This window comes from Schistocerca piceifrons, chromosome 2 (assembly GCF_021461385.2).
Source record: "Schistocerca piceifrons isolate TAMUIC-IGC-003096 chromosome 2, iqSchPice1.1, whole genome shotgun sequence".
Taxonomy (NCBI): Eukaryota; Metazoa; Arthropoda; class Insecta; order Orthoptera; family Acrididae; genus Schistocerca; species Schistocerca piceifrons.
The window spans coordinates 414,051,849-414,071,128 of record NC_060139.1 but is presented as its reverse complement, the minus strand read 5'-3'; the positions used below and the strand labels follow the sequence as shown (position 1 = coordinate 414,071,128).

At 37.3% G+C, this 19,280-nt stretch overlaps 1 protein-coding gene across 2 annotated transcripts in view; it reads left to right on the top strand.

The window, feature by feature from the left end:
• The window catches only part of LOC124776632 (sodium-dependent nutrient amino acid transporter 1-like), a 216,120-nt gene that overhangs the window by 172,266 nt on the left and 24,574 nt on the right, over window positions 1-19,280 (top strand). For both annotated transcript variants that reach the window (XM_047251720.1, XM_047251719.1), the window contains exons 8-10: window positions 3,440-3,629; window positions 7,264-7,440; window positions 8,300-8,399. In XM_047251720.1, the coding sequence (XP_047107676.1) occupies window positions 3,440-3,629; window positions 7,264-7,440; window positions 8,300-8,399 (467 nt within the window). The remainder of the gene's footprint in view (window positions 1-3,439; window positions 3,630-7,263; window positions 7,441-8,299; window positions 8,400-19,280) is intronic.

The window sequence follows — 19,280 nt, the reverse complement described above, 5'->3', positions numbered from 1 at the left end:
AATGGACGTTCCATTTGGAAATTAAGTAAACTCTGATTTTCAGATTAATCATAATGGGAGCCTGCTTGAGTGATGAAATCAATTTTGAGATGTCCACCAATTTTTTGAAAGCATCCCCATTTCTATACTTAGCTTTACATTCCCGACACATTGTCCAGTTACAAGTAGTGTGAAGAAAAATTGTGATTCTCTTCAGCATTTACAAGAGCATCCAGCACAGCATAAATGCAGCCCAGAAAATATTATAAGAGATATTGGAGGTAAATAAATGTTGCACTGAGAATTTGAGGTGGCACAGAAAAGCATGCCATGGCCTATCTGGTAAAAGTGAGCACTCATAAAAGCAGAAGATCCCATTACAGATTCAGGTTTAACACAAATGTTTAGTGAGCACATAGTTATCACTGTAATAGATGTTCAGCATTAATGAATCATTTTGAATACTTCAGTTGCAGCATAGTCTGTGTCGAGGGTCCAGTGTGGTGGGGATCTTGCGTACTGTTTCATTTGAGATGGTGCCTAGGTGAATAATATTCGAGAAGAATTCATGCATGATTGGGAGGGAGGGGTAAGAGTGGGGATCAAATGAGCAAGAGGTGCATTATTAACCTTGTTGATGTGTGAAGTCTGTGTAGACAGTGGTACTTCCTCTAAAGGTGTTGTAGGAATATCAGAACTATATTGTGCCTGCATAACAGAATTGTCATTAACAGTTGTGGTCAGTTGAAGATATTCCAGATGATATCATGCTGCATTGAACTCTTTGGATGCTTTTGGATTGCTCATCATATTGTTTCATTCTCTTGTTTGAGGCATAGAGAATCTAGTTGAGTCTCAAAGTACAGAAACTGGTTTTGTTGCACTTTAGGGAGTGAGTTAAGGGAGTCAAGTAGATGATGCTGATGGTCATCCACTTTGTTAAGCGATTGTGTCTTGGCTGGAGAAGCTGTAGCAAGACTGTGTTGTGCTTACTGGATTGGCTGCGGCTGATTATGCCAGTGACCTCATGACCAGTGTTGGGTTGAATCTGTACTGTTGGACAGGCCAAATATGAGCCAGAAATGGCAGAAAATAATCAACACTGAGTATCGATTCGCTACCACCCACAATTAAAAAGTTCCATGTGACCCTTGTTCTGAACCCCAGGTTCAGAGCTGTAAACGATGACTGCTCAGTTCTTCATTCCACTGGGTTGTATAACAGAGTTGTCATGTGCTGTGACAGGAGGAGTCAGAAATGTTGCACTTATGTCAGTTGTATGAATGGCTCAGTGGATAATGGATCCATCACATTCATTGCAGATGCACAATCACATCAGACCTCCTGCAAAAATCTCTAAGTAGCGAGCATGGATGACATGGAGAGGGACTGTGGATAGTTGGCACTAAGTGGGAATGTGGGTCAGCTGAGAAGCGTGCTGAGATAGTTTTGATAAACACTGTCTCTGGGTGGTGCAGTGGTTAACACAACTGCCTAGTAAGCAGGAGATACTGGGTTTGAACCCCAGTCCTGCACACATTTTCACTCATCGCCTCTGATGCTGCACAATTTCATGATGCAACCAATATCAATAATCCTTTTCCTTTTCTTTCTTCCCCTTCTTCCTTCAACTAGCACATGTGTAATAGCCAGAACTGACTGACTAGTGTTGCTGTCTTAAGTGATACACGATACAGAGCCTGCTATTGTTCATGCAGGTGAAGTCTGCATTAGTCCCTCGCTAGCTGAGATGACTTGCTTGACAATTGTCGTTCACTGCTCCTGTCATGAGCCATGCAGCTCTTTTGAGTGCGCAGGGTGAATGGCTGCTGTGTGCCACATTGCTGAACTGTGGATGATACCAGAAAAGGTGTCAGGTGGTGGCTTGGGGGTGTGTGATTGCCACTATGTTTTGTTGACACAGCTGTGTGAAGGTTGTTGTTCCAGGTGGAGGTTGTAATGTCACAGTTGGTGGTGTCAGGTACAGTTGGGCCAGTTTGCTTGTCACAGCAAGTAGTGCTCACCAAGACTCATGCTGCTGTCCATGCAGTGATGTTGTTGTCAACTAAATTGATATATTGTCAGTGCTGGATTACCATGAGTATTCTACCGGCCAATGTAAGTCTGCAGTCCAAAAGTTCCTACTTGTTGGTAATCATGGCAAGTGGTACCTGAGATGGCACTTTGGCTGCCCACAAAGTCCAGAGCTTGTGATCAGACATTAATTGAGAGTAAAATTATGTTCATAACCAGCACCATAGTTGTGAGGAGTTTTGCTTGTTAACTGTTCATTATAAAGATCTTGTTGTAATGGCTCTTCTGGTGTACTGGAGAGGTATTGTAGGAGAGCTGATTTCACTGTAAAATATGTCACCTTGTAATGGTGAAAGGATGATGAGATTCATCCATGTGGTTGAGTAGTGCAATGCGTTTTGCCATGTCACTGTTGACATCATGTGTGGTGAAGATCCTGCCCACTATGGAGAACCAACCAGATGGCTGATTGGGGTATATCAGTGGTAGTTTGGGGTAAACACTAAATTGGTTGGATGCAACATCAATGTGTAGCTGTAGTGGTTTCCATGGAAGAATTGGTAGCGGTAACACAGTCAAAAGTCCCATATTCATACACACTGTGATTGATAACATGAGCTGACTGTGAGTCTGCATGGATGGCTGTGTAAGCATTAGGTCAAAAATTCATTAGCATGGGGTAGTAGAGGTTCAGAATTGACCACTTCCAAAATGGAGGTGGTAGCAGCAAAGTCAGTCATAGGATGCCATTCTTCAGCATCATTGGCAGGTGTCAATGAACTGCATTGGTAAGTATCACTGTCACTTTTAAAGTGACAAACAGTTGGCTGTGGAGCCCTGTATGCTGCAGCACTGCACTCGTTTGCATAATTCATGAATTGCAACACACTATGGTTCCATTGTCTTTGCATAGTATTTGGTTGAATATGTATATACCATAATTCAGGATCGTTCTGGGTCACCAATGTAGATGCATACAGTAGAGGTATGGCATGGAACTTACACAACACAATGCAGTATGTAAATACACTATATTATACATAATTAATACATGATGAGAAAAGCATGTTTGCTCTGGAACCATAGAAAGCTCTGTTGCTGCGTAAATTACACCAAGGATTGTCTGTCATGAAGCAGGGTTGATAGTCAGCAGGGTTACATAACATGGCATCCCCACAGTAAGAATCACCATGTGACTCTGGCTGCTGCCCTCTTTATGTACATTCATTATTGTCTTGTAGTCCTTCTTAGGCAATTACCTAAGGTAGCTCACAGGGATACTTTGCAAGCAATCTCCTTTATAAACTGATCATATTTTCCTATCAACTGGCATATTGTATATAGAATGTACAACAGTATTAACTATTAATCTTTCATATTTTATACAAAATTGTCAGTTAGCAAACATGTTTTTAATTCATTTCAGGGATGCAATAATTGTAACAACAATGGACACCTTCACAAGTCTCCTAGCAGGTTGCACAATTTTTGCAATACTTGGAAATTTGAAATATGAAACAAATGCATCTGATATTGATGCAGTCGCAAAAAAGGGGGCAGAACTTGCCTTTGTGTCTTACCCAGAAGCTATTGCTAAGTTTGATTTTGTTCCCCAGGTAAGAATAGCCAGTTATAAATAGTTGATTTATGGTAATACAAAGAAATACATATCATATCAAGTTATCTATAACAAAGTAGTTGTCAAGTTGAAACACATTAATAAAGCAGAAGTTCAGCAACAATTGTAGGGTCCTTTAGAGAGGAGTCCTACACTATACTGTAGGTGTACTAATAGTGTAAACTGTTGTTGTTACAGAGTACAGAAACAAAATCTTAGGCATATGTACCTCAAGGCATTTCAGATCATTGAAGGTTTTCTTTCATGATAGATTCTTTGATGGCTGACTGAATGTACAGTTAAATCAATAATAAACCTTCAATGATCTGAAATGCCTTGAGGTACATATGCCTAAGATTTTGTTTCTGTACTCTGTAACAACAACAGTTTACACTATTAGTACACCTACAGTATAGTGTAGGACTCCTCTCTAAAGGACCCTACAATTGTAGAAGAGTTGTGGAGACATTCTATAACACCTTCACTATTTGCTGTCATTCATTATCCTGCTGGAAAATGATCTCTAAAAGCTATCGAATGAGTATTACTTGAGGCTCCTGAAAATCATGCACATGACACGCACTACCACTGTCCCTAATGTTATACTAAGTTTACCAGTGTGTCATATACAGTTAAACAAACATAAAATTGGGATTAAATGTCACCCAGCAGTAAACACAGCCTTCCATACTTGTACATGGGTATCAGTGCAGAACAAACATAACGTTAATTCTCTCCATGAAACAAACTAAGTCTCTTTGGCAGTATAGTAGAGTACAGTTTCACAATGTCATTTAACAAAAGGTAAAGTAAAATAGCGCTTTCATCTCTGGTACTGCCTTGTATATAAGAAAAATGTCAGTTCTCATGTTATGCTGAAGGCCCCACATCTGACTAATGACTTGGTAAACACTTGTGTTACTGAAATCAATCTTTATATTAATATTTGCTTTACTTTACATACAATTTATGTTTATGATAGCCATGGTGTTAGGTTTTCCTATCAAACTGTCAAGATTTTGTTTATTGCAGAGCAGTTAGATTGAAATTCTGAGTCTTCTTTTGCTATTTTTTACTTTTACATCACCATTAAAAATTTTTCCCATCACCACAGAAACTCACTGAACTACTGATAACCTTAATCTGGCATGAATGAGGTGAGAAATTGTTACATCAGCTATGAGAGGAGTAGGAGATATCCCTAACTTTGATGATGAATTTTTGATACTACAACTATGTGTTCAGTATTCGGGATATTAAAAATAGTATCTGTTAAAAAAGATGAGTGAATAAAATACTATGTTTAAGCCCAGATGATCTGGGGTTTAAGATAGAATAGCTTTTTTAGTGAAATAGGGAAATGTCTGTATTTTCTTACAAAAAGTAGAAATTTAGCATTTTTTCATATAAAATTCAAACACAATAATAGCTTCTTCAGTTAATTAATGTAGCTATATTATCTTCTAATTATGAAAACAGAAAAAAATAACTTTAGGGTCTTTGAGCACAATTAGCACAGCACCAACATTACATCTAAAAATCACCACATTCTCCACACATAAAAATTGCATGCTCCATATATATTGGATTCTCACATGTCAAATAGCAATGTTTTGTTTTCCTATCTTTTCTCCAATAGAGTCACCACACCTGAAATATCTTCCAGACATTTTTTTGGGAACTGATGATGAAGGTTCTCCCAGTTGATCAGCAAACCTTCGAGTTTCCCTTGGAAGATGTATATTTTGTTGTCTAACGTGAAGACCATCATTTACCAGATTCAAACCTAAATTATGAATGAAATCTTGGCACTCTATGTGTGATTTGTCACTTATGTTATTTTCTCTGTAGATTATGATACCATTTATGGCAGCCGTATTGAGTATATCATAACAAATCATCTTAAGCTAATGTTTGCTGTTGCAGGAAACATCATAAGTGGCACATAGTTCATCTGGAACATTGACACTGGCTTTAGTTGCATTATAATAAGTAATGATTTCCAGTTTTCTTTTATCACCTGTCAATTGGCCTATATTTTTGTCATGGTGTAAAGTTGACTTAACCAGCACAATTTTATTTCTTTTAGGTATGTAGGACACCAGTGTAGTGTCATTCTGGAACCCAAATTGAGAGCTTTTTAGTCTGTTCCTTTTTCGAAAATAGCAGGTACACTTGTCTTGTTTTTACAGACTGTGCCAACAAAATTCAATGAAAGTTCTTTCGAGAGATGAATCAATTACTGAATGTCAAATTCCTACTTGTTTTTGTTACTGGTTCCACTAAACAGTTTATGATATCATACACTTTATTACACAGTTGGTAATGTCGTAGTGGTTGTTTTCCCATGTATACTTCCACTTTGAGACTCTTTGCATCTACAAGAGCATGTATTTTCAGAAAAATAATCAAAAATATCTCTTACAGCAACTAGATTCTCAGTCCTTTTTCTTTCGTCCCATGAGTTCTTATCAATGCATCTCAAAAGTTTCAGAGGAAGTAAAACCTCTGCAGTGACACCATAGTCCTGTACCACCCGTACATGACAAATTGATCAAGTTTTGTCTATTTGAGTGGGTTATGCCTGCTGTATACAAAGTTCCATAAATGCCTCCAAATCCTCCAAAGTTGCATCCATCTTTCTTGTGGTACTGCTCTTTATTGTTTGGTCATTTTCTCTTTTATTCCTTATTTTTATTATTTTTATATGTAAATATAGTGTTCAACATACTGTTTGTTCTAAAGAGACTCCATATCAAATCTCTGTTTTGGAGAATTAGCTATAATGTTCTCAGAATGAATAAGAATGCTTTGTGCAGGACAATTTTTCATCCATTTTGTACCAGCTTTGGATGTATAAAAAATTCCACATACCTCAGGTGACTTACTAGGAGCAGCTGATGCAGTTTTTCGCTCTTCTGAATCATTCAGATACCCTCCTGCTCTGAATCACTTTCTTCAATTCTTTGAGAAACACAGTCAGTCTCTTCTTTGCTCTCATAGTCACAAGAATTAGCTCTTGGATAGTTTTCTAAAACTTCTTCTAATAATTCTTGTTGCCGGTGGTCGTAAGATACCTTGAGCAATATGGAATCTAAAAATAAATTAAAGAATACTGTAAATAACTATACCTTATAAATTTGCTGATAAATGTAAATAAATAAATAAAATAAATAAAAATAAATAAATGTAACACTGAGTAAGAGGTCATTTATGACATACCCCAGCGACCTTCACACACGTGTACCTCCCATCAATGCCAGCACAACAATAAACTCAACATTGCACCACACCTCCCTCTCCCTTATCTCCAGCTTCTATGATGATGAGAAATGCATGACAACAATGACATTCAGTAATCTGGCCATAAAAATTTCTCAGTATGCATACCAAACCTCACTCATGCCAAGTTAATAGCAGAAAATTGATTGGCTGGTAATATTGTATTTATGGATGTATATGTGTTTTTAGGGCTGTTTCTAAATAAGAAAGAGAAATTTCATTTACAAGAAACAAAACAGATTATCTATTAATTAATTAATGTTAAAAGATTTCTACTAATATCACAAGTTTCAAAAAAGAATAGGAAGCAAATGTTCAGCTTATATGTACTTCTTAAAATCTTTTTTCAGTTATTCTCTGTACTTTTTTTCCTGATGTTATTTACACTGGGGATTGGAAGTGCAGTGGCTCTGGAGGGTGCAGTCATGACCATTATATGCGACCAGTTTCCAAAGATCAAACATTGGATTATAGCACTGGTCACATGCAGTCTTGGCTTCCTCGCTGGACTTGTATACATCACACCAGTAAGATATATAAACATTTTTGTAGATACATAATTACAATAGTTGTTAACATAATCAGATCAAAAGATTATCAACAAGTTAATAAGTTTACAGTGTAAGTCAAAAATATTTAAAAATGCATGACTGGTTCCCTTATGTAAGTACATGTATATTTTATCAAAAAACAAAGATGATGTGACTTACCAAACGAAAGCGCTGGCAGGTCGAAAGACACGCAAACAAACACAAACATACACACAAAATTCAAGCTTTTGCAACAAACTGTTGCCTCATCAGGAAAGAGGAAAGGAGAGGGAAAGACAAAAGGATGTGGGTTTTAAGGGAGAGGGTAAGGAGTCATTCCAATCCCGGGAGCGGAAAGACTTACCTTAGGGGAAAAAAGGACGGGTATACACTTGCACACACACACATATCCATCCACACATATACAGACACAAGCAGACATATTTAAAGACCAATTTAAATATGTCTGCTTGTGTCTGTATATGTGTGGATGGATATGTGTGTGTGTGTGTGCGAGTGTATACCCGTCCTTTTTTCCCCCTAAGGTAAGTCTTTCTGCTCCCGGGATTGGAATGACTCCTTAGCCTCTCCCTTAAAACCCACATCCTTTCGTCTTTCCCTCTCCTTCCCTCTTTCCTGATGAGGCAACAGTTTGTTGCGAAAGCTTGAATTTTGTGTGTATGTTTGTGTTTGTTTGCATGTCTTTCGACCTGCCAGCGCTTTCGTTTGGTAAGTCACATCATCTTTGTTTTTTGATAAATTTTTCCCACGTGGAATGTTTCCCTCTATTATACATGTATATTTTTAATGATTTATGAACTGCATCTCCTAAAAAGTGCTTTTATTCTCTTTGCAGGGTGGTCAATGGATTTTAACTTTAGTGGATTTCTATGGTGTACAGTTTGTTGTGTTCATTTTAGCAACAATTGAAATGATAGCCATAGCATGGATATATGGTAAGTTAATATAATCATACAGTTATGATTTGCACGTTTCAGTTACTGCAAGTAATCAAAATAACATTTAAATGCTGCATTTGAAGACAAAAAACAACCTTCTTGTAATCTCGAATAACTATAATAAATATTACTGATTATCAGATGTTGATAAAAAAAATAAATAAATACATTTATTTACACATCATGCTCACTAATCTAAGCATGGGTAGTCTTATCACAGTTATTTTGAATCTATCATTAAATACGGGATAATTTTCTGTGGAAGCTCAAGTAGTGTATCCTGATTACTGAAACTGCAAAAGAAAATTGTCAGATACATGAGTATCGCACAGCAAACAGTCTTGTATCCCATTATTTTGGAAACCACAAATTGTAACTGTTCCCTCCATATACATTTATGAAATTATAATCTTCCTACACAACAGACAAAAATTATTTGAGGAGAATCATTTTAACTACATATATAACATGAGAAATAAAAATAGTTTTATGCTACTCACACACCATTTGAAATTATATGCATGGACTCCACAGTATACAGTGATGAAAATATACAAGTTCATGGGGAAAAACATATTTAATATGAAGCCAGAAATTTTAAAAACAAAGCTACAGCAGATTCTGTGGGAGAAATGCTACTATTTAATAGAAGGATTCATTTGAGCAAGGGGTAACTGAGTGCTGGATTTTATTGTATTTATATTTAATGTAACTGTATTATTAATATGATGCTGTTTGTTAACATCAAGTGTTCTGAGTTTTTATGGCAAAATTTTACTGATATTTTGACATGTCTCCTGTGCCTGAACCAAATGATTTAGATTATGTATGTTATGGGACAAATAAACCACAATTCACAAAATTCACAATGTGGAATGAGTTAAGTTGTACATTAACACGCAGAAGCAGCCATTTCAGATTACTTTGGTGAAGCACACAGACAAAAAATTATGACTGATCTATTCTATTCACAGTGATGATTATGGAATTATAAGAAGAGAAGCAACTATTTTGGGAAAAAATTCTCCCACCTTCCTCTTACATTACTCAGATGCTGTTGATTACTTCATATTATTTGTGTAATTTTAAAGGCTACAGTAAATGCTAGTAGCTGTCAATTTCTTTTATTAATTTTACAGCCATAAAGCTGTCTCACACATCATACAGTTAACACTATTGTTTACAGTATATATTCACAAAATTATCATGCTGTGATCTCACTCATTCCTTCATATATTCCCTACATACACACACACACACACACACACACACACACACACACACACACACACACACACACACACACAAATATTGCAATTATTACTTTTGTACTTCTTATGTATAGACAATCACAGAAAACTTTTATGCCTTCTTGAGTCACATACTGTCATATCTTTCATGTCAGGGAATATCAATAATAGTTAAATCCTCATATCAGCAGTAGACTAAGGTATTTTATGCTACAAGATCACTTATATATCAAGTTCAGCAATTGATGAAGATGGATGTCCATTGCAAATTCCTGTTGCTGACGGATGAACACAGTGTGTTTTATGCTTGTCCTTTTGCAGGGTTAGATTTTCTTCCCATTCAGAGTACTATTCATTTCTCACTACTTTCTTGAACTTGATTTTTAGTATCAAAATGGGTTGTGCACCTGTGGTCTAGGGGTAGTGTCTTTGACTAGCAAACAAAATATTCACGGCCCCAGGTTCAGAACCTGATACCACTTAAATTTCAATTAGTAATCAGCATTCGCAGTGGAAGAAGTCACCCTCATTCTTTGAATGGCCTTGTCAAAGAGGGTAGAGGAATGAACAGCAGTTCAGAGCACGCTCTTGTCCTTGAAGGGGAAAACTGACCCTAAAGGCTGAAGAATCAGCAATGATCAATGGCATGAGGATGCAGAAGGCAATGAAAACCACTGCATTAAAGACACATGATGTGAATCCACAGGGCATGTGGCCTGTAATTGAATAAGTGTAATGATGATCTCTTCATTGGAAAAAGACTCCAGAATAGTCTGCCATTAGGATCTCTGGGAGGGGACTGCAAGCGGAAGATGACCATGAGAAAAAGACTGAATAATCAACAAAAGGATAATATTCTATGCATTGGGGTGTGGAATGTCAGAAGTTTTAACTGGTAGGGAAGCTAGAAAATCTGAAAGGACAAATACAAAGGTTCAATCTAGACTCAGTAGGGGTCACTGAAGTGAAATGGATGAAGACAAGGATTTCTGGTTGGATGAGTATAGGGTCATATCAAGAGCAGCATAAAATGGTATAACAGGACTAGGATTCATTATGAATAGGAAGGTAGGGCAGCGAAAACAATAGTGCATGTATACATGCTGGCATCGCAAGCTGAATATGAAGAGATAGAGAAATGAAATGAGGATATTGAAAGAGTAATAAAATAGGTAAAGGGAGATGAAAATATAATATTTATGGGGGACTGGAATGCAGTTACGTGGGAAGCTCTAGAAGAAATGGTTACAGAACATGGGCTTGGGACAAGGAATGAGAGAGGTGAAAAACTAATTGAGTTCCATAATAAATTTCAGTTATTAATAGTGAATACTCTGTTCAAGAATCACAAGAGGAGGAGGTATACTTGGAAAAGGCCAGGTGATATCAGAATGTTTCAGTTAGATTACATCATGGTCAGACGGCGATTCTGAAATCAGATACTGGATTGTAAGGCACACCCAGGAGCAGATATGGAATTGATCACAAAGCAGTTGTGATGAAGAGCAGACTTAAGTTCAAGAGATCAGTCAAGAAGAATCAGAATGCAAAGAATTGCAATACAGAGGTACTAAGGAATGACAAGATACACATGAAGTTCTCTAAGGCTATACATACAGCAATAGGGAATAGCTCAGTAGATATAGCAGTTGAAAAGGAATAGACATCACTAAACTGAGCAATCAAAAAAGTTGGAAAGAAAAACAAAGAAGGTAACTGTGAAGAAACCAAGGGTTACAGAAGAAAAACAAAATTTTTGGCAACATTTCTAGGAAGCAGCAATCTTGTGATCTATATAAAATCAGTGAAAAAACAGTGTAGATTGTGACGGCACTTTATTAAAATAAACGTTTTTGGCAGTTTCAGCAACTGAGGCCAACTGACTGTTCTACACATTGTTAACTTCAGCTGATGGTGCTGAAGGAAGATGTCCTAAGCCTAGGCTGAAACTGGTAATTTTAATAAGTACTATCATGATCTAAACTGTTTTTTCACTAATTAAACAGAAGAAATACTTTGGTTGATTGATGAAAGAAGGGAGTATGAAAATGTTCAGGGAAATTCAGGAATACAGAAATACAAGTCACTGAGGAATAAAATAAGTAGACAACAAAAGTAAGCTAAGATGAAATGATTGCATAAAAAATGTGAAGAAACTGAAAAAGGAATGATTGTTGGAAGCACTGATTCTGTAAATTAAAAAAAAAAAGGAAAAAACCTTCTGGTGGAATTAAAAGCAAGGGTGGTAACAATAAGAGTACAACAGGAATTCCACTGTTACATGCATAAGAGAGAGAGGATAGGTGGAAAAGAGCACATTGGAGGCCTCTCTGAGGGGAAGATTTGTCTGATGTGATAGAAGATTAAACAGTTCATTTAGAAGAGATATGGTTCAAAAATGGTTCAAATGGCTCTGAGCACTATGAGACTTAACATCTGAGGTCATCAGTCCCTTAGAACTTAGAACTACTTAAACCTAACAAACCTAGGGACATCACACACATCCATGCCCGAGGCAGGATTCAAACCTGAGACCGTAGCGGTTGCGCGGTTTCAGACTGAAGCGCCTAGAACCGCTCGGCCACACTGGCCGGCAAGAGATAGGGGATCCAGTATTAGAATCAGAATTTAATAGAGCTTTGGAGGACTTAAGATCAAATAAGGCAAAAGGGGGAGATAACATTCCATCAGAATTTCTAATATCATTGGGGGAAGTGGCAAAAAAGTGATTATTCAGGTTGGTCTGTAGAATGTATGAGTCTGCCAATATACCAGCTGATTTTTGGAAAAATATCATCCACACAGTTCTGAAGACTGCAAGAGCTGACAAGTGCTAGAATTACCACACATTCAGCTTAACAGCTCATGCATCCAGTTGCTGACAAGAATAATAAACAGAAGAATGGAAAAGAAAATTGAGAATGTGTTAGATATCGATCAGTTTGGCTTTACAAAAGATAAAGGTGCCAGAAAGGCAATTCTGATGTTGCGGCTGATGATATAAGCAAGCCTAAAGAAAGATCAGTATACATTCACACATATTGTTGACCTGGCCAAAGCTTTTGACAATGTAAAATGGTGCAAGATGGTCAAATTCTGAGAAAAATAGGGCTAAGCTATAGGGAGAGATATGTACATGTGCCAAGAGCGAAAATAATAAGACTGGAAAACCAAGAACAAATAGCTTGGATTAAAAAGAGTGTAAGACAGGGATGTAGTCTTTCACTCCTACTGTACATCAAAGAAGTGATGATAGAAATAAAAGAATGGTTCAAGAGTGGGATTAAAATTCAAGGTGAAAGGATATCAATAACATGACTCACTGATGACTGCTACCCTGAGTGAAAGTGAAGAAGAATTAAAGGATCTGCTGAATGGATGAACAATCTAGTGAACACAGAATATGAATTAAGAGTGAATTGAAGAAAGACGATAGGAATAAGAAGTAGGAGAAATGAGAACAGTGAGAAACTTAACATCAGGATTGATGGTCACAAAGTAAATGAATTTAAAAAATTCTGCTACCTAGGCAGCAAAGCAACCAATGACAGGTGAAGCAGGGAGAATATCAAAAGCAGAATAGCACTGGCATAAAGGGCATTCCTGGCCTAGAGAAGTTCTAGTAATATCAAATATAGGCCTTAATTTGAGGAAGAAATTTCTGAGAATGTACGTTTGGAGCAGAGTTTGATAGTGAAACATGAACTGTGGGAAAACCAGAACAGAAGAGAATCGAAGCATATGAGATGTAGCGTTACAGATTAATGTTGAAAATTAGGTGGACTGATAAGGTAGGGAATAAGAAGGTTCTGTGCAGAATCAGAGAGGAAAGGGGTATGTGGAAAACACTGCTAAGGAGATGGAACAGGATGATAAGACATTTGTTAAGACTTCAGCGAATAACCTCCATAGCATTAGAGGGAGCTGTAAGAGGACAAAAACTTTAGAGAAAGGCAGAGTTGGAATAAATCCAGCAAATAATTGAGAATGTAGGTTGCAGGTGCTACTCTTAGATGAGGAGGTTGGCACAGGAGAGGAAATCTTGTCAGGCAACATTAAACCAGTCAGAAGACTGATGACAAAAAAAGGGACCTTATTGTAAAACTATCTGCTCATCAGAGGCAGCCCTACCTAGGGATGCAAGGAGTGCATAGCACCCAGGTGCCAACTCCAAGGGGTTGTGATGACATTTCCTACTTCGTTTCTTAGTTTGTTGTCCTCAGCGTTGACACACTGCATTGCTACACTGGCTGAAAAATGGGATGTGGAAGTACAACACTGATTACTTTCAATGATGCAGCTGACAGGTGCACATTTGCATTTCGCAGTACTTTACTTTCACTGTTCACAACCTCCTCCCCTCCCCCCAGTAATACACAGTTATATGGCTAGTGCACTATTCTTTAACTTTTGATAAGCCTCATTAATAGGTTGCAGGTGAACATACACATACTGCTACAATAGTTTCCTGTTGAAAATCTACAAGCAGTAAAAGCCTAACCACAAAGTTCACAGTTCTTGAAGAATAAAAAGGTACATATGGAGTGGATACTGTTATTGTTTTAATACATGGCCTAATTGTGTTACACTTATTTCATGGATGCATTGCTATTGATCTAACCAGTACAGGTTCCTCATCTGAAACTCGGTCATGGACTGACTGTCTTGGGACCAAAAATTGGGCCCTTTTATATCCTTACAGTAATAGGTGCTGAAATTACACATCGTTCAAAGTTAAACTTACAGAAATTACAATTAAAACTTAGCTCCTTCAGTTAACTATAAACATCAAGAAATTGTTTCTTTTGAACAGTTTCCTCAACTGGAAGGGTTAAGCCAAATTATTTATTTAAATCAAGAAATTAACATATATAGTTACACAAACAATCGTTTTGACAAAACTGTTAATTACTTTGGCTTTGCTAACATGTTTTTGAATAGAGCCAAATAGATCCTTTGAGAATACCTGTAGTTGTTCCTCCAAATGTTTATAAATGGCACAAAATTTATATTTGTATATATGTCAACAATAGAATTTAAGTTACAAAACAATCACTGATTTCTCCCTATATCAAAAGAAACTAACTAGGAATAGTCATAAATTAGAAATTCAATTACATACCTAAAGCTAAGCACAAAATTAGATCTTGTGTTAAATTCTTTAAAACTGAGAGCCAACCTTTTTGTTATATGAAAATGCAGATTATACTCACTTATGTTAATGGTAATTAGTTCAAAAATGAAAAAATGAATTTTAAGGAGGCAGATGGCAAAACAAGAGGGGAAGTAAAAATGTCCCAACTTGCTTCGTCACAGGGTGCTGATGATTAAGCAACTGATTGAACACTAAGCTAACTGTTAATTTGCATTCAAAGCTACCCTATTTGGAAATTATAATAAAATTAACATCCAAATTATTTTTTGCATATGAGGGTTGGACACAGCCAGTCTTACACCTGTTTCTGAGCTTTTTAAAAATACATTTGCCTTTCCAATTGGAAGTGCCCCTGTACACATCTGTAAGGATGTGCAATGTAATGCCCACCTGAAAGACAAATTCCTTTATTTAAAATGGTCCAGGAGGTCTCCGTTTTTTCCCTTGGGAAGAATTTCCATATCTCCCTAATTAGGTCACAGACATGACAAAATATTCTGATCGACACATGTTTCTGAAAGTCTTTTTCCGATTATGAAACTAAATAAGTCATAATTATATGGGAACTTGAGCTTGGAAATCTGTGAAATTGTCTGCGTCTGTCTGTTTCCTGACAGTTTGTACCAAATAAAAATTTTATTTTGTCTTCAGTACACCAAAAATAATTAAATAATACTGAAAATTTGTTTTGTTTGTGATCTATGTTGTTGAGGGATATGAAACATAAAACCAAATAATATGCAGTCCAACTGCATCACCACTGCAGGTTCACCATTTTCCCCTCTTCCCCCTCCTCAGACTCAGATAGTGTGGTGTGGCAACTATATATAAAATATATACACTATGTAATCAAAAGTATCCGAACACCTGGCTGAAAATGACTTAAAATTTCGTGGCACTCTCCATTGGTGATGCTGGAATTCAATACACTCTTGACACACCCTTAGCCTTGATGACAGCTTCCACTCTCGCAGGCATACATTCAATCAGGTACTGGAAGGTTTCTTGGGGAATAGCAGCCCATTCTTCATGGAGTGCTGCACTGAAGAGAGGTATTGATGTCAGCTGATGAGGCTTGGCATGAAGTCACCATTCCAAAACATCCCAAAGGTGTTCTATAGGATTCAGATCAGGACTCTGTCCAGGCCAGTCCATTACAGGGATGTTATTGTCCAACCATTCAGACACAGGCCGTGCATTATGAACAGGTGCTCCATTGTGTTAAAAGATGCAGTCCCCATCTCCAAATTGTGCTTCAACAGTGCGAAGCAAGAAGGTGCTTAAAACATCAATGTAGGCCTGTGCTGTGGTAGTGCCACACAAAACAAGGGGTGCAAGCCCCCTCCATTAAAAACATGACCACACCATAACACCACCACCCCCGAATTTTAGTGTTGGCACTACACACGCTGGCTAGATGACGTTCACCGGACAGTAACCATAACCACACCCTGCCATTGGATCGCCACAATGTGTACCATGATTCATCACTCCACACAACATTTTCCACTGTTCAATCGTCCAATGTTTACACTCCTTACACCAAGTGAGGCATCGTTTGGCATTTACTGGCATGATATGTGGCTTATAAGCAGCTGCTCGAACGTGAAATCTTAAGTTTTCTCACCTCCCATCTAGCTGTCATAGTACTTGCAGAGGATTGTGATACAGTTTGGAATTCCTGTCTGATGGTCTGGATAGATGTCTGCCTATTACACATTACAACCTTCATCAACTGTCGGGGGTCTCTATCAGTCAACATACAAGGTCGGCCTGTATGCTTTTGGGCTGTACATGTCCCTTCACATTTCCACTTCACTATCACATTGGAAACAGTGGACCTAGGGATGTTTAGGAGTGTGGAAATCTCATGTACATAGGTACACCACAAGTGACACCCTATCACCTGACCACATTCGAAGTCCATGAGTTCTTCGGAGTGTCCCTTTCTGCTCTCTCATGATGTCTAATGACTACTGAGGTCGCTGATACGGAGCACCTGGCAGTAGGTGGCAGCACAATGTACCTAATATGAAAAATGTATGTTTTGGGGTGTCCGGATACTTTTGATCACATAGTGCATGTGTGCAAGAGCATTCCCTGTGCGCTGAATTCTTGGATGGGTCTGATGTAGATGGACCTTTACTGCCCACTTTGATTAATCATTTTTTGTTTATTTATTTACACGTCAAGTTCCATAGGACCAAATTGAGGAGCAAATCTCCAAGGTCATGGAATGCATCATTACATGAAATTACAACATAAAAGTAACAATAGATAAAAATAAAATGGTTATGAACCTGAAAAAAGTCAATTCATAAGTTTAAGTAAACACAATCAACAGTACAAGAATCAGCTTACTTCTTCAAGAAACTCCTCGACAGAATAGAAGGAGTGATCCATTAGGAAACTCTTCAGTTTAGATTTGAGAGCACATGGATTACTGCTAAGATTTTTGAATTTGAGTGGTAGCTTACTGAAAATGGATGCAGCAGTATACTGCACACCTTTCTGCACAAGAGTTAAGTAAGTCTGATCCAAATGCAATTTTGATTTCTGCCGAGTATTAACTAAGTGAAAGCTGCTTACTCTTGGGAATAAGTTAATATTGTTAACAAGAAATGACAGTGAGGAATACATATATTGAAAGGCCAATGTCAAAATACCCAGACTCATGGACAGGGGTCGACAAGAGGTTCACAAACTTACACCACTTATTGCCCGAACCATCCATTTCTGAGCCAAAAATATCCTTTTAGAATGGGAAGAATTACCCCAGAATATAAGACCATGTGTCACAAGTGAATGAAAATAAGCAAAGTAGACTAATTTCTGTGTCGAATGATCACTCACTTAAGATACCATTGGAATAGTAAAAATGGTAGTATTAAGTCTTTGAACAGGATCCTGAACGTGGGCTTTCCACGACAGTTTACTATCTATCTGAACACCTAGAAATTTGAACTGTTCAGTTTCACTAATCATATGCCCATTCTGTGAATTAAAATGTCAGGTTTTGTTGAACTGTGTGTTAGAAACTGCAAAAACTGAGTCTTACTGTGATTTAGCATTAGTTAATCATAGATATTTTATTTTTTTTTGTGTTAAGGATCTTATATGGTCCCAACATGATACATTAATGTTATGAAATGATAATTAAATGGACACCCTAGCTGCAAACAGGCGTTGATTTACTTCATTGGGGACATGTTGAAAATGTGTGCCCCGACCGGGACTCGAACCCGGGATCTCCTGCTTACATTAATGTTAATTGAATTTACATCCCAAGTACAAATTTTCTCATAAATTATAGAAGCATGATTAACAAGACATTCTTTTAGTTTGTTTTTAATATCTGGGGGTCTTCAGTTACCTGTCTGATGTCAACGAGCAATCTATTAAAGACTCCTATCTAGAATATAGAACTCCAGCCTGAAATCATGTCAGGGATACATAGTCATTAAGGAAATTACCAAGAAAACAGCAAAAAGCTGACAGAAAAACAATCTATCACTACCAGAGATTCTGTCTCCATCAGATGGGGCAGATGATATGGATGAAATTGGATTATTATAAGATTAAATAGGAAGTTCACCAATATTCTTACGTCACTGGAAACATAGATGAATGAATACAAGAAGAGGCAAAGCTGCAAGGAATGCTTGATTAGTAGATAAATGACAACTTGCCATTTATATCTTGAATACCCTTTAATAGACTATTACTTAGAGAAATTATCCTGCCACTCTTTTGTGGAATGAAGTGTAAAATGGTTGAGATAATTGTAACATATATATGCCCAAACATGAGATAAGGCATCAGAATGCTCCACTGGTGTTTAATTTATAGCAAATTTAATTTTAAAACAATAATTTAACTACTATAATGGATATTACACAGCCAAGGTAGAAATATATAAATAAATCAAAAATGTAAGCTATCATTTTTACTACAGGTATCATCACTAAACAAAGTAATTCATGTGTGAATGTAGACTTTCCCAGCATGCACTACTGATAAAAACACTATCAAGCTTTCAGCCAGTGTTAGAGTTAAGATACCTTGATATTTTGGATAATGTCATACTTATTACCTTGTGGAAAAGTGTTGAGAAACTGAATATCTCAATCTTTATAACAAAGATGCATTGCCTCCATCTGGTTGTGTGTGGCAGGGTTTGTAGGCCCAAGAGGAAGAGAGCAAAATGGGTGTATAGGGATGTGGGTGAGGTGTGGGCTGGAGACTGCACTCAGATCTCTGCATGGACTTTCTGAATGCGTCTTGACTGCCGGACACTGCTAGGCACACTCTTCTAATATGGCTGGTAATGCAGGATTCCATGCTGAACTAAGATGGTAATCTACAGCCCTACTGACTAGATTATTGTTGATCTGTATATCTATGGATTCCTTTATAATGCTGTCCCAATAGCAAGTTGCTCAACATAGCAACTTGGTTTTCTCAAAGTCAAAA